Here is a 27,472-nt window from a genome sequence, read left to right on the forward strand (position 1 = left end):
GTAGGACTTTTTTAGGGTAGCCACGTTCTATAAATTTTTGGTATAAGATTTTACTTTCATGTTCAAAACTTTCTTCTGTTGAGCAATTTCTTCTCGCTCTGTAATATTGGCCTACTGGAATTCCTCTTTTTAGAGGTATTGGATGGTAACTAGACCAGTGGAGAAGACTATTGCTCGACGTAGGCTTCCTGTAGATTTCCGTTTCTATATTACCATTCTCGGATAGGCTTAAGGCTATGTCCAGGAAATTGAGTTGGTTTTTGTTAATTTCACCCGTGAATTTTAAACCAATAGTGTTTGTATTGAGAATTTTAATAAATTCATGAAATTCTTGTTGTGCACCTTCCCACAGTATTAGAACGTCGTCTATATAACGACCCCAGAAAGTGATGTGTTTAATATACTGGCTGTGTGCTTCAGTGAAAACGATTCGGTCCTCCCACCACCCTAAGTAAAGATTTGCAAAATTTGGTGCGCATTTCGTGCCCATTGCGGTGCCAGTGATCTGTAAATAATAATCACTGTCAAAAATAAAATAATTGTGTGTGAGTAAGAAGCTTAAAAGTGACAAAACAAACTCATTATGATCTTTATACTGGATGCCTTTTGTATCTAGGTAATATCTCACTGCATCAATGCCTTTGGAGTGGGGTATGCTGGTATATAAAGCCTCCACATCTAGGCTTGCTAATGAGGTTCCCTGCTCTACATGTATATTGTTCAGCTTATTCAAAACGTCTTTGGTGTCTCTCAGGTGTGACGTTAGACTGGGGACAAATGGGGATATTACCTCATCGACATAGCCGCTTATTCCTTCACACAGGCTTTCATTCCCAGATACTATGGGTCTCCCCGGAATTGGTTGTCGTTTTTTATGTATCTTGGGAATGGCATAAAATGTTGCAAGTACTGGATTCGGCTTGTACAGAACCTTGAACTCTTCTTTAGTGATTAAATTATTTTCTTTAGCTAGCTAGCTGAATAAAGCTACAGTTACCATTGCCAAAACGGCTGTCAGTAGACCAATATATATATAGTGCAGCACCGTCAGGCCCACTAGTGATAGTTTTAAATTTATTATTTAAGTAGGCTAGTTATTAGTTGCCAATATTTATTAAATATAACGAAATAAAAGTTAATTTTTACTATAATTAAGATTACACAAAAAAACAAATAAGTGCACGTCAAGAGTAGGCAACCAATGGTCTTTGACCAAATGTAAAACACAATTATAAATGCCTCTACGTGCACTGGGTATACACTAATGTAAAATTGATCCCAAATATAGGGGAAAACCCTAAAAGCTATACCCGTTTCACAAAAGGAATAAAAGTTGACAGATGCTATAAAGTAAGTGTAAAATGGCTGGTTTCCTATCTAGCCATCCCTCCACTCATATATCACTAGCAGAAGTAAACCAAGTGTTCTCCACAGAAAACCTACCAATAAACATTCTGGATATAAATCAAGCCTTTAAAGAACTTAACAAAACCTATAGAGCCTATGTGCGGTCAATGTGGGAAGTGAGGAGTCTGGATACCTATATACAACAAAATCTAGTGTATAGAGGAATACGTATTAACATCACGCCCAATTCGCACCAAGAAGACCCTGAATTCATTAAAGGGTGGGAAACTTTACTAACAGAAAACTCCTTGCGCATGCAAGTCTACCTTTTAGAGTATGAGAAGAAACTTATGCTAAAAATCTCCCAACAACTTGAAAAAGAAGTAGGAGACATCAAAATATTTCAGACTCATCCTGAGTATAGTCAGTTAGAGACCAATTTACAAAAAAATATTGAAAGCCTACAAGGAGAGATAAAAGAGAGAAAGCATCGCAAGTACAATAGAGATAGGAGAGATTTTGAATCCGGTAATATATACATCAAAAAGAATACCAGCTATCGGAGTGGTAATTTTAATTACCGGAAACCCATCCAGTACACAGATATTTCGGAATCAGAAGTATCTGAGTCTGATTCAGGGCCAAATACCTCCAAGTCAGGTACAAAAAGAAAAGCCAAAAACAAATTTGGGCAGTATCAAAAGAGACACAACTACAGCAGTGCACCAAAATGGGCAGGCAATCAACAAAACAAATCTGGTGGACAAACCACACAGCACTTGGAGAGAGTGGCAGCTCCAAGCATGGACAGAACAAACGAAACTGTCCCATTATTATTCTCTTTAGTTCCATCCTTCCCATATGTGGCAGCACAGGCTCCCATAGGAACATCAAATTTAGGCCCTCACTTACCTTCTCCATCCTCAGCCTCCTTGCCTTCTTCTTTTTTAGTGTCAGGGACACAGTTAAGAGACCGGGACAAGTGGGGATATCAGCCCAAGACGTAGCACTTCCTTCAAAAACCAATGAGATGCAAATTGTCAATTTAACAAACATCATCCTAGATTCGGAACATGAAAGACTAATCCAAAAAGGTCTTTCTTACACGCCAGCACCATATTTTGACTGCTTCACATGGGTAAAGGACATAAATCTTTTTGCAAGGAAACTAGCATTGCACAAGGAGTTCAAAAATAAAGATAAAGATGCCCAAGAGATGAACAGACGTGAATGTGAGGCAGTCAAAATATTGGAAGAGCTACAGCAAGAACATCTGGGACAAATCCCAGTACCCCAACCACCATTCTCCACTATGACCCCCCAGTCTAAATTTACACCACCCTTTACAAAATATAATAACATTCAGACCTTTGTAGATCTAGTAACTCTAGAACTACAAACAATCAAAGGGAAAAAGTCACAGGTTGGTAGTAATCTTAGTAATAAAGAAAAGAAAGCCTTACAGGAGCTGACTGAAAATAAAAATCTGGAAATCAAACCGTCAGACAAAGGGGGCAACATAGTGTTAATGGAGAAATCAGAGTATAAAAGAATGGTCATGGATCTACTAAAAGACACTAACACTTATCAAAAATTGCAGAATAATCCTACTACCAAATTTGTACAAGAACTTAAGAGCTTATTACAGCAAGCTAAAGAAAATAATTTAATCACTAAAGAAGAGTTCAAGGTTCTGTACAAGCCGAATCCAGTACTTGCAACATTTTATGCCATTCCCAAGATACATAAAAAACGACAACCAATTCCGGGGAGACCCATAGTATCTGGGAATGAAAGCCTGTGTGAAGGAATAAGCGGCTATGTCGATGAGGTAATATCCCCATTTGTCCCCAGTCTAACGTCACACCTGAGAGACACCAAAGACGTTTTGAATAAGCTGAACAATATACATGTAGAGCAGGGAACCTCATTAGCAAGCCTAGATGTGGAGGCTTTATATACCAGCATACCCCACTCCAAAGGCATTGATGCAGTGAGATATTACCTAGATACAAAAGGCATCCAGTATAAAGATCATAATGAGTTTGTTTTGTCACTTTTAAGCTTCTTACTCACACACAATTATTTTATTTTTGACAGTGATTATTATTTACAGATCACTGGCACCGCAATGGGCACGAAATGCGCACCAAATTTTGCAAATCTTTACTTAGGGTGGTGGGAGGACCGAATCGTTTTCACTGAAGCACACAGCCAGTATATTAAACACATCACTTTCTGGGGTCGTTATATAGACGACGTTCTAATACTGTGGGAAGGTGCACAACAAGAATTTCATGAATTTATTAAAATTCTCAATACAAACACTATTGGTTTAAAATTCACGGGTGAAATTAACAAAAACCAACTCAATTTCCTGGACATAGCCTTAAGCCTATCCGAGAATGGTAATATAGAAACGGAAATCTACAGGAAGCCTACGTCGAGCAATAGTCTTCTCCACTGGTCTAGTTACCATCCAATACCTCTAAAAAGAGGAATTCCAGTAGGCCAATATTACAGAGCGAGAAGAAATTGCTCAACAGAAGAAAGTTTTGAACATGAAAGTAAAATCTTATACCAAAAATTTATAGAACGTGGCTACCCTAAAAAAGTCCTACACAAGGCGTATCGGAAGGCAAAAGACAAAGATAGAAATGATCTACTAAAGAATAAAGAAAAAACTAGCAGTGACAAAGTTGTGCGCTGCATAGGGACGTTTGACATTAAACATCAAGAGGTTAACAATATCCTAAAAAAATATTGGAACATTTTAAGATTGGATCAAGATATAAAAAATGTCATCACCAAACATCCCTCAATTACATACAGAAGAGGTACCAATCTTAGAGAACAACTGGTTCACAGCCACTATCAGAGGAATTCCCAACAAATGGAAAAAACCACATGGCTAACTACAAAAGGGTCTTACCCATGTGGAGACTGTCAATTCTGCAGCAAAATGCTTGTATGTAAAGAGTTTGAAAATCCGGTAGACCATAAGAAGTACAAAATTACTCAATACATAAATTGTAAAACAGCGGGTGTAGTCTATGCGATTCAATGCAGCTGCCCCAAAATCTATGTAGGGAAAACAGTACAAGCACTCCGGAGAAGAATATCAAAACATCTAAGTGATATCAACTTAAAAACAGACACCACGCTTTCTAGACACATAGAAGCAGAACATGATGGCAAAAGTGATAGTTTGAAAATCTGGGGGATAACCAAAATCAAAGCAGGCCCAAGACAGGGAGATATAGACAAAAAATTACAGCAGGAAGAAACCCGCTGGATATACAGACTCAAAAGTCTTTCACCCCTGGGCCTTAATGAAGGGTTTACTTATGCATCGTTTTTGTAAAAATTACAGTGAAAAATATTATGACAAAAATCAAAAGTAGGAAATATCAATAAAATTATAGAAAAGAAACTAGACCCTCTTGAATTTAATAGTTGAGAGAGTGGGAAATAATTAAAAAAAATAAAAAAAAATAAAACAAAGACTAAATACAGTAAAATAAAAATATAAATTCCCAAATCATGAATGAAGTACTCTAATGAGCCTATATACTGTATTACCTATTGTATGTCAGACCTGTAGAATAAATGACAAATCACTATAACCAATACTAACATAGTGATAAAAATAATAAAAAATAATAATAGGCCCAATACCTTCCAAAAAGAAGTAGATGATGTCGACCGACCCTGTAAGAAAACAGGAGAGAAAAATTAATACAATCTAATAAAAACATTTATAAAAAAAAAAAAAAAAAAAAAAAAAAAAAAAATCAAAATCAAAAATCATGTAAATGATAATTACATAACTACTAATATCCAAATCAAGTATATAAATGAAACCAAGGTAGACACTTTTGGTAAACTGTTGGTGCTAAATCAATAGTAATAGAGAGAAGGCACCAATACTTTACATTTTCAATAAAAGGAATCAAATGAAGCAGTGAATCACCTACATTTGGAGAGAATCGCCCCCCCAAAAAAAGAAAAAGCAGGAAAAGGGACTAGGCAAAGAACATCAAAGTACATAGACATGCGCAGAATACTGAGAGATCTAGCAGTTCAAAATCTCCAAGTACAGAGGCATGCGCGGCACCCTTTCCAGCTTATCCCATATATTATAACCATACCAAAAGATCGGCGACCAATCCCATGTAGGTAGACAAGTCAGCAGATCGGAGCCGCAAAGCACTAAGTATGAAGACATGCGCGAGAAAAGAGCGAAATCGCGCGAGCACTGACGTCAGAGCCCGGACGAAACTAACAACCTATCACAGCTCATGATAGAAAACATAGGAATAGGCTCAGTAAGGAGCAAGTCTATTGCTCAAACTGTACCGCGTCACACCGGTGGGAGTTTTCAAATATATCCGGGAACGCCACTCTCCCCACACACTGCCCGATCCCCTGAAGACGCCATATCTATGGCGAAACATGTCGGGAGGCAGCGCTTAGATTTTAGACCACAGTAGGGCCGATTATGAAGGTGCCAGCTACGAAATAGCAGACCATAGTCTACCAAGTGACTGCGCTGCCCGGACAGCACAATGAGCGATTGTGCTGTAATCAGAATGCCACTGAACAAAGTTCAGTAACAGGACAGGCAAGAGGCAGCTATAGCAGCACCTATATTGTTACTAATGTTACAATACAGTGCATAACAGCACCAATACTGTACAGTCTGCTGACAATGAGTTACAACTGTTGCAACTAGTGGACACTGGCATTTATTTCAGCATACAAAGAGGCAAATAGCTAGCTGAATAAAGCTACAGTTACCATTGCCAAAACGGCTGTCAGTAGACCAATATATATATAGTGCAGCACCGTCAGGCCCACTAGTGATATTTTTAAATTTATTTTTTAAGTAGGCTAGTTATTAGTTGCCAATATTTATTAAATATAACGAAATAAAAGTTAATTTTTACTATAATTAAGATTACACAAAAAAACAAATAAGTGCACGTCAAGAGTAGGCAACCAATGGTCTTTGACCAAATGTAAAACACAATTATAAATGCCTCTACGTGCACTGGGTATACACTAATGTAAAATTGATCCCAAATATAGGGGAAAACCCTAAAAGCTATACCCGTTTCACAAAAGGAATAAAAGTTGACAGATGCTATAAAGTAAGTGTAAAATGGCTGGTTTCCTATCTAGCCATCCCTCCACTCATATATCACTAGCAGAAGTAAACCAAGTGTTCTCCACAGAAAACCTACCAATAAACATTCTGGATATAAATCAAGCCTTTAAAGAACTTAACAAAACCTATAGAGCCTATGTGCGGTCAATGTGGGAAGTGAGGAGTCTGGATACCTATATACAACAAAATCTAGTGTATAGAGGAATACGTATTAACATCACGCCCAATTCGCACCAAGAAGACCCTGAATTCATTAAAGGGTGGGAAACTTTACTAACAGAAAACTCCTTGCGCATGCAAGTCTACCTTTTAGAGTATGAGAAGAAACTTATGCTAAAAATCTCCCAACAACTTGAAAAAGAAGTAGGAGACATCAAAATATTTCAGACTCATCCTGAGTATAGTCAGTTAGAGACCAATTTACAAAAAAATATTGAAAGCCTACAAGGAGAGATAAAAGAGAGAAAGCATCGCAAGTACAATAGAGATAGGAGAGATTTTGAATCCGGTAATATATACATCAAAAAGAATACCAGCTATCGGAGTGGTAATTTTAATTACCGGAAACCCATCCAGTACACAGATATTTCGGAATCAGAAGTATCTGAGTCTGATTCAGGGCCAAATACCTCCAAGTCAGGTACAAAAAGAAAAGCCAAAAACAAATTTGGGCAGTATCAAAAGAGACACAACTACAGCAGTGCACCAAAATGGGCAGGCAATCAACAAAACAAATCTGGTGGACAAACCACACAGCACTTGGAGAGAGTGGCAGCTCCAAGCATGGACAGAACAAACGAAACTGTCCCATTATTATTCTCTTTAGTTCCATCCTTCCCATATGTGGCAGCACAGGCTCCCATAGGAACATCAAATTTAGGCCCTCACTTACCTTCTCCATCCTCAGCCTCCTTGCCTTCTTCTTTTTTAGTGTCAGGGACACAGTTAAGAGACCGGGACAAGTGGGGATATCAGCCCAAGACGTAGCACTTCCTTCAAAAACCAATGAGATGCAAATTGTCAATTTAACAAACATCATCCTAGATTCGGAACATGAAAGACTAATCCAAAAAGGTCTTTCTTACACGCCAGCACCATATTTTGACTGCTTCACATGGGTAAAGGACATAAATCTTTTTGCAAGGAAACTAGCATTGCACAAGGAGTTCAAAAATAAAGATAAAGATGCCCAAGAGATGAACAGACGTGAATGTGAGGCAGTCAAAATATTGGAAGAGCTACAGCAAGAACATCTGGGACAAATCCCAGTACCCCAACCACCATTCTCCACTATGACCCCCCAGTCTAAATTTACACCACCCTTTACAAAATATAATAACATTCAGACCTTTGTAGATCTAGTAACTCTAGAACTACAAACAATCAAAGGGAAAAAGTCACAGGTTGGTAGTAATCTTAGTAATAAAGAAAAGAAAGCCTTACAGGAGCTGACTGAAAATAAAAATCTGGAAATCAAACCGTCAGACAAAGGGGGCAACATAGTGTTAATGGAGAAATCAGAGTATAAAAGAATGGTCATGGATCTACTAAAAGACACTAACACTTATCAAAAATTGCAGAATAATCCTACTACCAAATTTGTACAAGAACTTAAGAGCTTATTACAGCAAGCTAAAGAAAATAATTTAATCACTAAAGAAGAGTTCAAGGTTCTGTACAAGCCGAATCCAGTACTTGCAACATTTTATGCCATTCCCAAGATACATAAAAAACGACAACCAATTCCGGGGAGACCCATAGTATCTGGGAATGAAAGCCTGTGTGAAGGAATAAGCGGCTATGTCGATGAGGTAATATCCCCATTTGTCCCCAGTCTAACGTCACACCTGAGAGACACCAAAGACGTTTTGAATAAGCTGAACAATATACATGTAGAGCAGGGAACCTCATTAGCAAGCCTAGATGTGGAGGCTTTATATACCAGCATACCCCACTCCAAAGGCATTGATGCAGTGAGATATTACCTAGATACAAAAGGCATCCAGTATAAAGATCATAATGAGTTTGTTTTGTCACTTTTAAGCTTCTTACTCACACACAATTATTTTATTTTTGACAGTGATTATTATTTACAGATCACTGGCACCGCAATGGGCACGAAATGCGCACCAAATTTTGCAAATCTTTACTTAGGGTGGTGGGAGGACCGAATCGTTTTCACTGAAGCACACAGCCAGTATATTAAACACATCACTTTCTGGGGTCGTTATATAGACGACGTTCTAATACTGTGGGAAGGTGCACAACAAGAATTTCATGAATTTATTAAAATTCTCAATACAAACACTATTGGTTTAAAATTCACGGGTGAAATTAACAAAAACCAACTCAATTTCCTGGACATAGCCTTAAGCCTATCCGAGAATGGTAATATAGAAACGGAAATCTACAGGAAGCCTACGTCGAGCAATAGTCTTCTCCACTGGTCTAGTTACCATCCAATACCTCTAAAAAGAGGAATTCCAGTAGGCCAATATTACAGAGCGAGAAGAAATTGCTCAACAGAAGAAAGTTTTGAACATGAAAGTAAAATCTTATACCAAAAATTTATAGAACGTGGCTACCCTAAAAAAGTCCTACACAAGGCGTATCGTAAGGCAAAAGACAAAGATAGAAATGATCTACTAAAGAATAAAGAAAAAACTAGCAGTGACAAAGTTGTGCGCTGCATAGGGACGTTTGACATTAAACATCAAGAGGTTAACAATATCCTAAAAAAATATTGGAACATTTTAAGATTGGATCAAGATATAAAAAATGTCATCACCAAACATCCCTCAATTACATACAGAAGAGGTACCAATCTTAGAGAACAACTGGTTCACAGCCACTATCAGAGGAATTCCCAACAAATGGAAAAAACCACATGGCTAACTACAAAAGGGTCTTACCCATGTGGAGACTGTCAATTCTGCAGCAAAATGCTTGTATGTAAAGAGTTTGAAAATCCGGTAGACCATAAGAAGTACAAAATTACTCAATACATAAATTGTAAAACAGCGGGTGTAGTCTATGCGATTCAATGCAGCTGCCCCAAAATCTATGTAGGGAAAACAGTACAAGCACTCCGGAGAAGAATATCAAAACATCTAAGTGATATCAACTTAAAAACAGACACCACGCTTTCTAGACACATAGAAGCAGAACATGATGGCAAAAGTGATAGTTTGAAAATCTGGGGGATAACCAAAATCAAAGCAGGCCCAAGACAGGGAGATATAGACAAAAAATTACAGCAGGAAGAAACCCGCTGGATATACAGACTCAAAAGTCTTTCACCCCTGGGCCTTAATGAAGGGTTTACTTATGCATCGTTTTTGTAAAAATTACAGTGAAAAATATTATGACAAAAATCAAAAGTAGGAAATATCAATAAAATTATAGAAAAGAAACTAGACCCTCTTGAATTTAATAGTTGAGAGAGTGGGAAATAATTAAAAAAAATTAAAAAAAATAAAACAAAGACTAAATACAGTAAAATAAAAATATAAATTCCCAAATCATGAATGAAGTACTCTAATGAGCCTATATACTGTATTACCTATTGTATGTCAGACCTGTAGAATAAATGACAAATCACTATAACCAATACTAACATAGTGATAAAAATAATAAAAAATAATAATAGGCCCAATACCTTCCAAAAAGAAGTAGATGATGTCGACCGACCCTGTAAGAAAACAGGAGAGAAAAATTAATACAATCTAATAAAAACATTTATAAAAAAAAAAAAAAAAAATCAAAAATCATGTAAATGATAATTACATAACTACTAATATCCAAATCAAGTATATAAATGAAACCAAGGTAGACACTTTTGGTAAACTGTTGGTGCTAAATCAATAGTAATAGAGAGAAGGCACCAATACTTTACATTTTCAATAAAAGGAATCAAATGAAGCAGTGAATCACCTACATTTGGAGAGAATCGCCCCCCCCAAAAAAAGAAAAAGCAGGAAAAGGGACTAGGCAAAGAACATCAAAGTACATAGACATGCGCAGAATACTGAGAGATCTAGCAGTTCAAAATCTCCAAGTACAGAGGCATGCGCGGCACCCTTTCCAGCTTATCCCATATATTATAACCATACCAAAAGATCGGCGACCAATCCCATGTAGGTAGACAAGTCAGCAGATCGGAGCCGCAAAGCACTAAGTATGAAGACATGCGCGAGAAAAGAGCGAAATCGCGCGAGCACTGACGTCAGAGCCCGGACGAAACTAACAACCTATCACAGCTCATGATAGAAAACATAGGAATAGGCTCAGTAAGGAGCAAGTCTATTGCTCAAACTGTACCGCGTCACACCGGTGGGAGTTTTCAAATATATCCGGGAACGCCACTCTCCCCACACACTGCCCGATCCCCTGAAGACGCCATATCTATGGCGAAACATGTCGGGAGGCAGCGCTTAGATTTTAGACCACAGTAGGGCCGATTATGAAGGTGCCAGCTACGAAATAGCAGACCATAGTCTACCAAGTGACTGCGCTGCCCGGACAGCACAATGAGCGATTGTGCTGTAATCAGAATGCCACTGAACAAAGTTCAGTAACAGGACAGGCAAGAGGCAGCTATAGCAGCACCTATATTGTTACTAATGTTACAATACAGTGCATAACAGCACCAATACTGTACAGTCTGCTGACAATGAGTTACAACTGTTGCAACTAGTGGACACTGGCATTTATTTCAGCATACAAAGAGGCAAATAGCTAGCTGAATAAAGCTACAGTTACCATTGCCAAAACGGCTGTCAGTAGACCAATATATATATATAGTGCAGCACCGTCAGGCCCACTAGTGATAGTTTTAAATTTATTATTTAAGTAGGCTAGTTATTAGTTGCCAATATTTATTAAATATAACGAAATAAAAGTTAATTTTTACTATAATTAAGATTACACAAAAAAACAAATAAGTGCACGTCAAGAGTAGGCAACCAATGGTCTTTGACCAAATGTAAAACACAAGCATCTCTGGGAACTCCTTCAAGACTGTTGGAAGACCATTTCAGGGGACTACCTCTTGAAGCTCATCAAGAGAATGCCAAGAGTGTGCAAAGCAGTAATCAAAGCAAAAGGTGGCTACTTTGAAGAACCTAGAATATGACATATTTTCAGTTGTTTCACACTTGTTTGTTATGTATATAATTCCACATGTGTTAATTCATAGTTTTGATGCCTTCATAGTCATGAAAATAAAGAAAACTCTTTGAATGAGAAGGTGTGTCCAAACTTTTGGTCTGTACTCTATATAATTTTGCATTATTGCACAATTACATGGGTTGTTTTAAAACACAATTTAATGAAGTAATTTTTTATTCATACTTATACATTTTATAAAGTTTTTTTTCATGATATGTGAAATATTAATTGGTTTATTTATGCATATATTGGGTACACATATGAATTATTTAGTACATTTATGATTTGTTATTTAGTTATATTTTGTGCACCAATAATTATGAATTATGAATTTATTTATGAATTATGGATTGATCTATCTAATTATGCTCCTTGCACTAATCATCTATTTATATATTTTTTTTATTAATTAATGTCCACATACATTTGTTTGTTCATTTTATTTGTGTATAATTATATGGGTTGTTCAGTTACCATATGTGAGCTATGAATTATTATTGATGCCTTATTGTTTTATATAATTTATAATTATATATACGGTATATGCGCATATATATTGGGGCAGATATTTAGATCATGTTATATATAATTATTTATATTTGAAAGGTCTCCCTTAGGATATATTAATAACCCTTTTCTTTGTTTTCTTGTTGTTTTTTTCTTTTGCTTTACACTGGCGCTTCCAGATACATATGCATATATTGACGATAATCCAGTTTTGTATGCTGTTTCCGCTATTTGTGTGTGGAACGCACTTTGACACGCTTTGTCTGCTTCTGGCACCACTTTTGTGATGTGTTTCCGGTCCTTGGAAAGCATCGCTTGTTCACTTCCGGCCGTGCGCCATCCTACGCATGCCCGGTTTGTGTGATTGAGACGCCGGACATGCTTTGCAGCGCCATGACGATAATGTGGGCTCTGCACCAGGTGTACCAACACCACCCGTTCCCCTTGCCTTTTGTTAACTTATTTCCAAGAGGTGATTTGTTTCATTAATTAAGTATATATATATATATATATATATATATATATATATATATATATTGTGCACACTGGCTCTGAATGATGGACCCCTGAGAAAGCCAGTCTGACCTGGCAATAGGCGTGAGGCGTATTTCACCTACACCCCATGCCCGCTGACCTGTCTATTTTGATAAGTATCAGCAATTTTTGATGCCTTATTTATATGATATCCAGGTACTTTGTACTCCTCTGGCGGTGTTTATATGTTTTCATTTAGAAACTGGTGGTTGTAGGTCTGTGTGTGTTGGACCTATATTCAGTCCACACACAGTTCAGTAATTGTATACAAGGATTTTAATCTGTGGGTTTTGTGTTTTCTAATAAATTATATACATTTTAAGTATTCAATGAAAACACACAACCTTATCTGCATGTTGGGTCCTCCTACAGCATGGCAAAATGTTACAGGAAATGAGTTACACAAAATTAGATTCTTACAGTAATCTACTAATTTCCTTTGGGAACAAAAAATTCTTTGATGTTTCCAAGGACAATAGAACAGAAGGAAACACTATTTTGGAAGAGACAAAAAAAAGACAAGAAATTAAAAGTTGCACATAACTGCTTAGTTTTAAAGGGTTGTCTCATTTTAGACATTGGTGGCATATGGCTAGAATATGCTGCCAAAGTCAGATAGGTGCAGGTACCAGAGGTGGAGCTCGCACTTATCTTGAGAGCGGGACTCTAAAATGAGTGGAGAGGGCAGCTGCCCTCCGTTCATTCCTGTGGGACTGCCGCGACTAGCCGAGCCAGCAGTGAACAGGAGGGAGAGGTGGCCACACTTGCGCAGTGTCCTCTCCATTTATTTCTATGGGACGTCTCAAAATTGCAGAGTTAGCTTGCTCAGCTATTTTCAGAACTCTCATAGAAATGAACAGAGAGTACACTGCACATGCGCAGTTGCTCTTTCTTTCTTTCACTTTTGGGGGCCAGTTCTGGAGATCGGTGCGGGTGTCAGAGGTGGGTTGGACACCTATCTAAGGGCACACGACCGTTGGATGTTTTGCGGTCCACAAAACACAGATACTGGCCCCCTAATAGAACAGTCTTATCCTTGTCCATAATGTGGAAAATAATAGGACGTGCTATTTTTTCAAGGAAAGGCCATGCGGACATACAGACACGGAATGCACACAGAGTCATTTCCGTTTTTGTTTTTTTTGACCGCACTGAAGTGAATGGTTCCGCATATGGGATGCAAAAAAAAAGAAAGAAAAGAAAATACATTCATGTGCATGAGCCCTAACTTTTATAGTGTATCCTAGTGAAATGAAAGTCTGAGATGACACAGAATAGTGAAAGGCCTAAACTGGCAAAGTACAGTATTCCAAGCAAGCTTTTTTATTAGCTTACCTGTTTTTTATGTAGTTTGCAAATGGAGTCCAGAGTACATGCTATTGTGGGTAGCTATGAAATGAGTTCAGATTCAGGCAAATCTCACTGCTAAATTGAGCAATTATTTGTAACAGCATTGTATTAGCAAATTGTAATTTAAGGTAAATGCACATGTTCAGGCTTTACAGTATGTACTGACATCCGCAGGTGTTCGCAGGGAAATCCATGAGGAAAATCTGCATCAATTGGTGCAGATTTTCCTCTCGCATTGAAGTGAATGTAGAAAATCCGGTCAGGAAAAAATAAATAAATTGACATGCTGTGGATTTCAAAATCCGCACCGCAGGTCAAAATCTGCATCGTGTACATGAGAATTTCAAATTCTCATAGAATACAATGTACCTGACCTATGTTGCGGATTTTCCGCACACAATCCTGATCAAGTGCATTTAGCCTTAGGCCTCATGCACACGGCCGTTGTGCGGCCATTCTGTGCATTGGGGACCGCAATTTGCGGTTCCCATCCGCGTGGCAGCCTCGACGCATCCAGACCCATCCGCACCGTAAAAAAATAGAACAAGTTCTATTTTTTTGCTGTGCGGAGGCACGGACAAAAACACCACGGAAGCACACCGTAGTGGTTCCGTGCCTCCGTTATGCACCGCAACACCGGATTACGGACCCATTCAAGTGAATGGGTCCACATCTGTGATGCGGGGTGCACACGGCCGGTGCCCGTGTATTGCGGACCCGCTGTATGCGGGCCGGGCAACGGCCGTGTGCATGAGGCCTTAGGTTAAAACTCCATGCAGATGTTGTCCTTGGTCGGATGAAACCTAGGACCCCAGCGCTGAAAGGCACCAGTGCTACCCACTGAGCTGCCCATTAAAACAGTTTTCTTTGGTTGATCTGAGGCTCTTTTCCAAAGTTACAATACTTTTTCCTAATGTGCAAATTAGGTGTTTGATACAATGAGGGCGTCACTATTGCTCTAATTGCACCCAAGCTCTACTATGCCACTGCGTGGCCCTGTCTATCAAAGCAGCAAGGCAGGGGCTCTCTGCAAAAATAAGTGGAGCTTGAGTTCAACAAGAGCAATGGTGACACCCTCATTGCACCAAGGCCTAATTTCCATATTAAGAAAAGGTATGATTATCTCGGGAACGGTGCCTTGGATCAAAAACAGTTTTTATCAGATGATCCACAGCTATGACGGATCCGGTTGTGTTATGTCTTCTATAGCCATGACGGATCCGGTTGTATTATGTCTTCTATAGCCATGACGGATCCGTCTTGAACACCATTGAAAGTCAATGGGAGACGGATCAGTTTTCAATGGTGTCAGAGAAAACGGATCCTTCCCCATTGACTTACATTGCTTGCAGCGTTATTCTGTCCACGATGGGAGCGCAACCAAACAGTACGGAATACATTTTGGTGCATTCAGTTTTGTCCCCAACCCTTTTATTTTTTTAAATTCAAGTGGAAATCCGTGTTTACTTCTTTGTCAACCAATTTAGGTCTGTATAAAACAAAAGGATATTAAACCTGAAAAATCAAAACCATGGGGGAGATTTATTAACCCATTACATCTGGAAAACTGGAGTACATAAAGTCGCAAACTACGGGTTTGCAAATTTTTGAACACCATTTGCGCAAACATTTCTCTGCAAATGCCATTTCTACACCGCCCTCACCACTTTCTGAAAAGAGGGAGCAGTGTGGGCACGGCCATTACGCCCCAGCAGTTCTATCGCCATTTTCTCAAGTTCTCTGATTGAAATCTATGGCACGGTCATCATTCTACGCACATGTTGATTCGCATTCTTCCCCTGTTTGATCACAGTTTTCTTTTACAAAAGCACCTAAATGAATAGTTGTAATCTTTTGTACAACCGAATCCACTTCATGCGCCAAATAAATGGTGTTATACACATTATAAGAAGTGGAAAAACTGGTAACATCTTTCTCCAGGAAATTTTAATAGCTTTCATCGATATAGAAAGCTGGGTCAAAAAGTAGAGGGCACATTCTATAAGAGTCTGATTTCTTGCCTCATAACCCTTTAATAACCTTAGGCCTCATGCAGACATCTGTATTGTAGTCCGCAAATCATCAACCCGCAAGATACGAACACCTTCCATGTGCAATCTGCAGTTTTCTCACTAACTACTAGAAATAAGTTTTCTTGTCTGCAACACGGACAATAGAACATGTTCTATAATTTGCTGAATGGACACATGGATGACGTGTGTGCTGTCTGTTATTTTGCAGACCAACAGAAATTACCAAAAAATGCTGATTGGACACGGATATAAAATACAGTACTGTGCATAAGACCTTATTATTTGTCATCCTAGTCAGTTTGTAGAAGCCATTTCTTTGTGCACAATAATACCAGAATATTCGTTTTTTTCCATTATGAGAAAGGCATGTGTAAAAAAACAAACAAAAAAAACCTCCACCGATCTGATATTGATGACCCATCCAGAGAATACAGTGTATCTGTAGCCCGGGGAACCCCTTTAATCTTTGATCTATATCTACAGTGGAGTTCCATCAGATCTGAATGAAAATTCAGTTTGGCATAAAACAAAAAGTTTAAGACTTTTCTCTGTATATTTTATTTTGGCACAAGATAAATGGCCGTATGCCAAGCCCTGAACAAAATCCCTAAACCTTTGGATTACATTTTATTATACAATATATGCTCAACATTGTGCACTCCCTTTCTAATCAGGGGTTTTGACCATTTTATGCAAAAACTTCCACTTACCCAATTAGGGCTGCAGCAATCTACTATTTTTGTAATCGAGTATTCTATCGACTAATCCAACGATCAATCGAGTACTCTAATAACAAAAAACTAATTAAAAGAACGTTTTTCTTTATAAAAACTCATCAGCCCCCCCCCCGTGCTATCAGGTTTCCCCTCAGTGCCACTAACTCTCCCCCCCCCCCCCCCCCGTGCCAGTGAAATAAAATGCTTACCTCTCCTGTAGGGGCGCCGCTCCACAGCTCCTTCATCTTCTTCTCCGCGCGCTGCACTGTCGTCCAGACGTCACACAGCGTCAGGTCATAGTGCGCGCTTACGATGTGTCAGGAGGAAAGTGCAGCGCGGTGCGGGCCAGCGGGTGACGAGAGCGGTGAGTAATAGCAAGCGCTTCACTCCCGTTCCGTGGTCACATGACACAAACGAATCCTCAATGCAAAAAAATTTGCATCGAGGATTTTTTTGTGTCCAATTACTTATTCAATCGAGTAATTGTTTAAGCCCTATACACAATGCAATCTCCAAAGACAAACAGTAAATGGATGGATTAAAGCAGACCAGATTTCAAGGAATGGGAAATGGTTCTCAGAAGTGATGATTACAGCTTATTTCACCATTCTGGAATCCAAGGAATGGGTCTGGGTTTGGTGGACACTAGAAGAACGCAGGAAGAAAGAAATGTCCGAGTCCATTATTTTGGCTGTGGCCCTTTGTTCTAGTGAAGGCAAATTGTGATGCAGTGTCTTAGAGCAGGGATCAGCAACCTTTGGCACCCCAGCTGTTGTGAAACTACAACTCCCAGCATGCTCCTTTCACTTCTGTGGGAGTTCAGAGAACAGCCAAGGAAGTGTACATGATGGGAGATGTAGTTCCACAACACCTGGAGTGCCGGAGGTTGCTGATCCTTGTGTGCTTCCAAATTTACAGGCTCAGACTGGGGAAGACACTTGTCTAGCTTCTACAAGAAAATAATCCTTTTGAAAAAAAAGGTCTATACAAAAAAAAAAAAAAAAAAAGTCCATTTTGGTATAGAAGAATTTGACCAGAAGGAGCCGGAATGGATTTAAACATTAGTCTTATTGATTATGAAATATAACATTTATTGCTAGGCCAGGTACACATATTGCATATCATGCGTTACATGTGGCTATCATTGTGAATCCACGGCATATCTGCAGCGTGTCGAGTCTGCATTAGGCCGAATCCTGTCCATGTGGCCTATTAGGATATATGCACGTCATATCCTCAGGAGCTGCTTCTAGGAGCCAGAGACGCTAACAAGCAGCTGTTCTCACTCTGAGGACTCAGACTGTCCATGAATTACATGGATGACCCTTCATCTGACTGAAGAACTGTTTGCAAGGGTCACCCGGAGTTGATCACCTCCCGTATTGAAAGGTTTTTCTACGATGAGCCGCCCCTTTTAAGATATTACATAAGAATATTTTTACATCATCCATAACCAGCTTATTCCATACAGTCCCAATTACCTCCCATAACATGAACATAACGCAACTCAAGAAAGAAAGAACTGTACACTCAAATTTTTATTTAAAAAAGTACATATATATTTGTCTCCAAGCCAATTCACAGCATGTTCTTACAACAAAACACACATCAAAATCTCAAGAATACACATATAAAGACAAGCAGATTAACAAGGTTTTTCAGTATTAAGTTCTTTAGAAATCGTAAATGTTACAAAAACATTTGCAAAAGAATAGCATTCTGTAAAATGAAAGATTATATAACTTACCAAAAAATAAATAGTTGTAACCTAAGAATAGATTTGTCTCTAACCGAGGTAATATATATTACATCTTCATGTCAAAACTTAAAATAGACGCCGCAGCTGAAAATCACTGGCCTGGACCTAAACATTCTGCCAGTGTGACCAAATGAGCATGAGCGAATATATGGATCTGATGTATGGCAATGCGCAGCTGAAGCCGTCTATGATATAGTATATAAAAAGCATTCTACTACTTGAACCATTTCCCGACGGCCTCTGAATGACCACAAGGGGTTATCAGGGCATGCTGAGAGTTGTAGTTTTGCAGCAGTCGGAAAGTCACAAGTTGCCTTCCCTTGCTTAAACATGGAGTGTCATGATGAGCTAGTTGAGCCTGCCTTAACGACCAGACACAACCAATATCCAATGTTAATACAACAGTAGATAGCACCGTATAGTTTTTATTTTTGTTATTAAAGCATTTTAAGCAACATTTTACAAGAAATTAACTTGTTACAAGTGTATGGAAAATCCAGAATAGGGTATAGTCCAGGAGCGCATCACAGGTCTGAATGAAGCTCAACCAATCAGGTATGTCACTAAAGGGGTATTGTCATAAATGTGCCATAGGAGCAGGGCCACAGTCAGTGTTGGACGGGGGTTCCTTGGGCCCACCAGAGGAGATTATACTTGGGGATCAAACACTATATCATTAATAAAGTCTAACAGGTTTAGAGTCAAAGAAATAGACCCTATTGGCAAGTGACTGGCTCTAAAGGCAGCTCCAAATGGGATTTGTCTCCTGGACCTTTGGGGCCCACTGGAGGATCCTCCATTAGGGCTCATGCACACAACCATAAGCACACAGTGCAATATACGGGCAGTAGTCGTGTGCACTCATTGACTTGAATGGTTCCGCATCCACCAGATACGACTGAAGATGGGACTTCACCCATCTTTTTGTGGTGTGGAGGCACGGATCGGAAGCTCACAGAAGCACTACCAAACGCTTCCGTGGGATTCAGCTCCGTGCCTCTGCACCGCAAAAAATAGAACATGTTCTATTTTTTTGTGGCGCAGACTGTGTACCATGGAACATGGACCCATTCAAGTCTATGGGCCCACATCCGCAAACGGTGTGCACTCGGCCGGTGCCCGTACATTATGGACCGCTATTTGCGGTCTGCAGCACAGGCAGAAGGCACATATGCTAGCGTGCATGAGCCCTTACTCTGGTGGGCCAGTCTGACCCTGTCCCCTCTTATCACAAGAATGGTGTCCCTAGGAATGGAGAGTAGCCTGCACTTGCACGGCTCTACATTCACTTCCCAGGGATCTTCCGAAAATAGCCGAGTAAGCATGTTCAGCTGTTTTCAAGTCCCATAGAAGTGAATAGAGAGAGCTGTGCAATCGCCACCACCCTTACATCCCCAGTGGTGCAAGACAGTAATTAACATAAAGGAGTTGTCCAGGATTTCTAAAAATTGCAGCACATCCCCATTTTTCTGAATGGGGATCAGCTAGAAAATGTACTCTCCATAGACAAGAGGGGTGCTGTTTCTGGAAAAGAACACTTTTTTGTCCCTATTCCTGGACAAGCCCTTTAGGCAAAGCCCCAAGGTTTTTGATCCAGTTTGAGGTGCAGTTTATTGAGCCAAGGTCAGGAGTTGTTCCAACGGGAAGAAAAACGTCCTTCCTTTATCATTTCCTCTTAAGTCCATATCTGGCATCAGAAGCTGCAGGTGTGATTTTTGCCTTAAAGTGTACCTCCAATCTGGAGATCTACCAGATGGAAAAGTAATTAGAAACTGCATTATACAAAACTTTGATATACACTTATGGGACAAATACTTAAAAAAATAAAAATAAACAGAGCGATGTGTGAGGAGCCCTGACGGCACAGAATTCTCCCCAGCTTCCATACTGCCCATATACCGACTACAGACTGTTACACAGCTCCAGGGGAAACTGCAGGGAATTCATCTTTCTGCTATTTCATTAGGGAAACCATGCTGTCATTTTCAGATTACAGACATACTTTAAATATGCTACAGTACAGAACAAACCTCGAGATGGACAAAGTAGCATCTCACCTGTGATATGTAATGAACCAGATAAACATATGCTATTTACTTCCAAAGAAATGAATTCCTGCTGAAGGACCTACAATGCCCAGTGCCAAGGTGTCCAGAGCATGTGAGAAGGCAATATAAATAGCTTGCATATTAATAGAAGTCGTGTTACAGCAATGCTGGTCGAGATAGGCGGCGCAGAGTGAAGCTACGTCACTACGTGCATCTGAATTATTATTGCAATTTGTTTGCCTTTCAATCACCTAGTTTAGAATTATTTCCCTGATTTAGCTCCGTAGGTGACTAGAACGGTGTCCAGAATAGCTAGATTACATCCAATTGTTTGACCTGTGACATAACTGTGGCCTACATACAAGAGAAAGCCATTTTGAAAGCTGGGCATGAAGGCAAGTCTTGATGCTACAGCATTCAGTGCCCTTTGAGAGAAGTACGTGCTTCCAACTTTACACGTGCAGACTGGGGAGACCTTTGTTTCGTTTCTACAATAAAATTGATGAAGAACTAAGTTGTCGGATATTAAATGGATATACCACAACAGCATTTTACAATGTGTCAGTCCGAAGTTGGAGTCAGTGGAGTCTGGCACGTGCACGTTCTACTAATGTAGAAAACAAACAGGCCATGGTGCTCATCTTCAGCTCAGGTGTGTCCTGCTTCCATGTAGCCTCGGCCATTGGAAAGCCTGCATAACTATCTGTGAAGAGGACAGTCCTCTAAAATGAAAACGAGCACCTGACCCTGGTTCTTCTTTAGTTTGGTTCCCTCTCTGGGCCTTAAAAGGGTTTTCTGAGATGTATAATATTGATGACCTATCCTCTGGATAGGTCTTCAGTATCTGATGGACCCCCGCCAATCAGCTGTTCGAGAAGGCACCAGTGCTCCTGTGAGTGCTGCTGCCTTCTCACAGCTTACCAAGCCCAGTGGCGTACGTTGTATTGTGGCTGTGCTTGGTATTGTGGTCAGCCCCATTCACTTTAATGGGGCTGAGCTGAGCCTAGGCCACGTCACCGATGAACGTGTCGTCACATGGCCTAGAAAAAGCTGTTAGAAGGCTGCAGCGCCAATACCTTCTCAAATAGCTGATCAGCGGGGGTCCTGGGTGTAGGACCTCCACCGATCAGATACTGATGACCTATCCTCTGGATATTAGAAACTCTGAAAACCCCTTTAATGTTCATAAAGAATAGTTCTATGGACAAAATGGCTGCCTCCACTGTGTGTAGTTGACGAGTATACCACAAGGAGTTGCAATAAAGTCCCTTTTATTATTCAAGAATCAAACTGTAATATCTATTGATTAGTGAACCAAAAAGTGCTCTATATAGTACAGAGTATGCTGGTGTCTTGAAATACTGTACTTTCTGAAAATCTAGATAAATATATATTTCTTTTGCAGTGTAAAAGTGCAATGCTACTTGGTAGCAACAAGGGAAGAACCTCCAAGTGTCAGTTATAGAGAAAAATAAATAAAATAAAACGCACTCCGTTACAGTCTGACAGGATGCTTGTGGTGGGTGTCCAACGCTACATACACTTGCGATTTCTCACCCAGACACATTGGTAGAAATTCGAAAATTAGCAATGGCACAAAAATGACTAGCGTATTCGATTAAACTGACCTAAATAGAATAACGTAAACCTGGAGGTGCTGGAGTACCAGTCTTTAAACCCTCAAATGCTTTAGATTACAAAGTTAAAAAATAATTTAAAGTGTATTCCCATCTCAGACATTGCTGGCATATCACTAGGATATGCCATCAATATCAGACAGGTGCAAGTCTTGCCTCTGGGACTCACTCCTATCTCCAGAACAGGCCTCCCCCCAAAGTGAAGGAGAATTACCGCGCAAGCGAAGCCACCCTCCGTTCACCTCTATGGCATTTCTGAAAATAGAGTGCTGGCTCGACTATTCCCAGCAGCCCTATAGCGGTGAATGTACAGGTGGCCATGCATGCGCAGTGCGCTCTCCATTAATTGCTATGGGACGTCCAAAAATAGTAGAGCATGCTCGCTTGGCTATTTTCGGAACTCCCATGGCAGTGAATGGATAGCATGCCGCGCATGCGCAGTGTGCCCTCCTTCACTTTAGGGGGCCCTGTTATGGGGATGGGAGAGGGTCTCGGAGGTAGGACCTGCACCTATCTCACATTGAAGGCATAATCATATGCCATCAATGTCTGAGATAGGAATACCCATTTAAAGACATATTCAACATAAGTTAACATTTTCTCAGAAAGGGAGACGAACAGATGCAAAACAAACAGGAGGGTTCCTATAACTAAGAAGCCTTAGCCTGCCGTACTTATAAGTACCTCAAAGTCACAAGGTGGACGCAGTCATTTTAAGGCCTCCAGTCAGAAATTGGAGGCCGTAAAATAAAATGTTCAGAGAAATGACTACCTTCACTGTGTATGTACAGTACAAATGGTACATGATCATAAAAACACATCCAATATAATATTTTCATAAACCATTTCTAACTGTGCCTGAATGATCCAAGGGTAAAATATTGGCCTTTTTAAGAATTACTAAATACAAAAGTTTGGCTCTCACTATGAATAAAAATACAGTAACTTTTTTTTATTTATTTTTTATAATTGCTCCTAAATGAAAATAGAGATTTTATAGCTGAGAGATAAAGAAATAAAAACATGAAAACGTACATAAATTATTCAAATTTCTTTTCCTGAGACTTGGTGTGAAAGGCATTGCAGAATTCCCATAGAAGACCTGAAATGGTTACCATATGGCTGCACCCTAGTGACGTGCTCCGATCATGTGTGCAAAATTCTGCCACTGAGAAATTCTTCCGAGGAGTGTAAGACAGCTACATTAAAGGCCTGGCCTATGTAAGAAAGAATGTGAGCCTCAGTCCAATCTACTTAAAATCCAATGCATGTCTCTCACCTTTGACCACCAGTTTATAGTTGATAAAATCCATATTAAAATGGTAAGTACGTTGCATTACTTGTTATGTACAGATCCTAAATTACTGCTTGTCCAGAGCTGCAATCACAATCCAGCTGCCTTCAGAGCTGAAATCATATTGCTTTCTTTTCTGGCTGCTGCAGTAAATTGCATGTCCTCTTTACACTAGGCACTGCAAAGTAACCTAATGAAGGAAGATCTACAACTTCCACTGCTCAGTTCATTTGTCAGGGGTTGCGTCTGTCGATGAGTCTGTTGAGCGTTTCCACCAGCAACCAGCATAACGGCGGAAGTACAAGTCAGCACAAGACAAGTAATGCAATGTTCTTACATAAAGTTTAAACAAGTGTACAAAACTGAGTGTGCATAATTTACGTTAAAAGAGGTTCCACTGGATTTACCTATGCTGGGAACCCCTAAAATGGTGCCAACTAGTCAGACAGCTTTGCATAAATCAATAGTACTGATCAAACTGTCAACTTATTTGCCCTCCCCTCTCCATAGATCTCTATGGACAATGTATAATCTGATATATTACAAAGTTTCTTCTATTCACCTGTACTATTGATTTATGCAAGTACCGCAGGCCCAGTGACATCACGGCTAGTATCACTGTCCTGGGCGCGGCTCAGCTCCATTTAAGTAAACAGAGCTTAGCCCCGCCCAGGCCAGTGATACTAGTCGTGATGTCACTGGGCCTGAGGGGTCAAACAGCTGATCAGCAGGGGTCCTGGACCCCCGCCAATCAGATGCTGATAATCTATCCAGAGGATAGATCATCAGTTTAAAAGAACTGCAGAACCCCTTTAATCCATTAATTTTATTGGTATAATATTGTCCAAAAACCATTCATATTACAAGATATAAAAACCTTGCATTCTGTCCTTGTAGCTTATTCCGTGCACTCAGCTGGCGTATTAAAAGAGCAGAATCACAAGCGTTCAGAGCAGCCTGCTTGACAAAAGGGACATTACTCGTAAAATGTCGCCATTAGTGCAGTATGCTGCTCTGAATACGTGTGATGTTGCTCTTCTAATGTGCCAGCTGAATGTACGGAATAAGCTACAAGGACAGAATGCAAGGTTTTTATATCTTGTAATATGAATGGTTTTTGGACAACATTATACCAAAAAAAAATTAAAAAAATCAATGGATTAACGTTATACCTTTTGGTGTGGATCCAGCTATTCGATACATGTGTGAGGTGGAACCTGCCGCTGTATTCCTGATGTAAGCTGCGGATACCTTTGAGGAACTCCATGCTGCCACGAGTTGGGACAATTGACAAGAGTTAATGGGGTGGCTGCCTGCAGACTTCTCCCTGCCTGGCTCAGGTTGATTGACAGTTCTCTCTCTATACACAAAGATGGAGAGATCCGTAAATCAAACAGAGTCTGGAGAAGCCATCGGGGAGCCGCCCTTGTGATTCCTGTCCATTTTTTATCTATGTTTTCTCTGAAATGTCATTGCATTTAAGAGTAAAACCTAGTTGGGATCCTGTCAGGGTTTAGGAAGCAAGAAGCTGCCAACACATTCCATTTAATGCACCCAGAGCAATCTGTTCAATACAGATTTTGGGCAAGGCTACTATACTACACTATCTGCACAGCCATCCCTTTTAACTGCCCCATTTTTCTAACTAAGATTAGTGTTTGTTTTTTTCTCCCCAACATAATTTGTAGTGATGTACCGCACATCTTATGGAAATAAATAGAATGATAAATCAGGCAGGTTGACTACAAATAGGCTTTGCTAATACATATCATGTGTCCTGCTGTAAACCACTGCAAAGAATGATGGGTTTCAGCAGACACACATGCCTTTGGGTTATAAGTTTACAAATTGACAATTTATAACCTAATTATTCCTACTACTGCATGCTATGACTAACAGCAGAAAACATACGTAGGTAAGTTTGGATGGCCATGACTATGTGAAGGAGCTATAAAATTCCAGTCAAAAAGAAACCTAGGAGAAAGAAAATGCATTCCATGTCTACAATCTTCTTTGCAGATGATTGGTGGAAACTGTGCTTAAGTAACAGTCAAGCATAACTTCAAGTCAAAAAGCTGACTTGTCCGGAGAGCATCTTCAAGAGATGAATTCAGTAGCGTACTGTCATCCACATTCAAACCAATCCCGAATCTTTGGCCATGCTGTAGAAAATCCCTTTTTTCTGAAGAAGGCTGCTGGGAGAGTCACACTCCACTATTTGGCCTTTGTCAAGAACCAACACCCTAAAATCAAAAAGCAAACAAACGGTCAGTAAGAAAAAACTTCGGTACTCAGAAAAACTGTAACTAATGCAGTTATTACAATGATTATCTTAAAGGGGTTATCCAGTATCTACAACAGCCCCCCCCCCCCCCCCCCCCCATGTGCCGGGCCCCTCCGAGGGAATATACTTACCCGGCGCGGCAGCGTCTCCCTGTACACGGATGAAAACATCGTGGGAGGGGAAAGGGAGCAGCCAATGGCAGGCGGGGACGATATCATTTGCTCGAGCAGGGGGGATGGGACAGATTTTGGATTTTTTTTTAAAAAGCATCTGTCCGTAGATCTGTACCCATGACACTGGCTGACCTGTTACATGTGCGCTGAAGGCATCTGTGTTGGTCCCATGTTCATATGTACCTGCATTGCTGAGAAAAATGATGTTTTAGTATATGCAAATGAGCCTCTAGGAGCAACGGGGGCGTTGCCGTTACACCTAGAGGCTCTACTGTCTTTACAACTGCCGCGCCCTCTCCACTTAAATTGACAAGGCCAGGCAGTCTAAATGTTATTACATCTGACCCCTGTCAAAGTGCAACGGGTGCGGCAGTTGCAGAGAGAGCAGAGCCTCTAGGTGTAATGGCAACGCCCCCGTTGCTCCTAGAGGTTCATTTGCATATATTAAAACTAAATTTTTCTCAGAAATGCCAGCGCATATGAACATGGGACCAACACAGATGCCTTCAGCTGCAAAGCGCACATGTAACAGGTCAGCCAGTGTCATAGGTACAAATCTGCTGACCTTTAAATGAGCGTAGTATGGGTTTTAATTTACTTCCTTTAATTTAGACAGCGCCAACATGCTACAGATCCCCAGGGCACCATTATTTATATTTCCACCTACCTTGTATAGTCCATGATTGTGTTGAGTCTATGAGCAATAGTTATTACTGTACAATCTTCAAATTCCTTCCTGATGGTCGACTGAATGAGTCCATCCGTCTCCAGGTCCACGGCGGCAGTGGCTTCATCTAGCACCAGGATTTTTGTCTTACGAAGAAGTGCTCTTGCCAAACATATCAGCTGACGCTGACCAATGCTGTGAGATAAAGTGGCACCATGATAATATGAGCAGGAACAGTTTCAGATGGCTTTGTTCCTTTAATATTTATGTGGCTATTACATAAATTATGGCACTTAGTAGAAATCATTCAATGTCAGTCGTTAAAGGGAATCTGTCATCAGACTTGATATGCTTATGAGCTGGTAAACAGAGGCCGTCAGGTGAATTTTGCTGTTCTATTTGACGGCAGGATATGATGGAGGGAGAGAAGCTGAGCTATGTGATATATAAGCTCACTCCAGACTTGGTGGGTCCTAGCTGTATAATACAACTGAAACCTGCCGGCAGTGACCGCAAATGAAGATAACTTTGATTCCAGTCATTTAACCCATCAGATGCTGCTGTCCATAGCGACTGCAGGATTAAAGTGAGGGCCCCCGAATTCAAAATCGTGCAGCTCCGAACAGTTGCTATGGCAGCCTGAGGCTTTGTGAAAGCTTCCAGGGCAGTCATAGCAAGCTGCCTGCAAAGCCATGCCCGTGGCATGGCCTGACAGGAAGCTTGTAAGACTCCCACAGACTGCAATAGTATTCTGAAGGACTAAAAAGTAGTGTGACAAAATGAA

The 27,472-nt window shown here is 40.1% G+C and overlaps 1 protein-coding gene across 1 annotated transcript in view; it reads right to left on the minus strand.

Annotated features, from left to right (window-relative positions):
* Positions 1 to 23,809: 23,809 nt before the first annotated feature.
* The window catches only part of LOC121008937 (multidrug resistance-associated protein 1-like), a 172,214-nt gene continuing 168,551 nt past the window's right edge, over positions 23,810 to 27,472 (minus strand). Inside the window, exons 30-31 of the mRNA XM_040441763.1 lie at positions 26,689 to 26,883; positions 23,810 to 25,807 (exon numbers count right to left, since the gene is read on the minus strand). Coding sequence (XP_040297697.1) covers positions 25,699 to 25,807; positions 26,689 to 26,883 — 304 coding nt within the window. The 3' untranslated portion in view covers positions 23,810 to 25,698. The remainder of the gene's footprint in view (positions 25,808 to 26,688; positions 26,884 to 27,472) is intronic.

The sequence above is a fragment of the Bufo bufo genome, chromosome 7 (genome assembly GCF_905171765.1).
Source record: "Bufo bufo chromosome 7, aBufBuf1.1, whole genome shotgun sequence".
Lineage (NCBI taxonomy): Eukaryota > Metazoa > Chordata > Amphibia > Anura > Bufonidae > Bufo > Bufo bufo.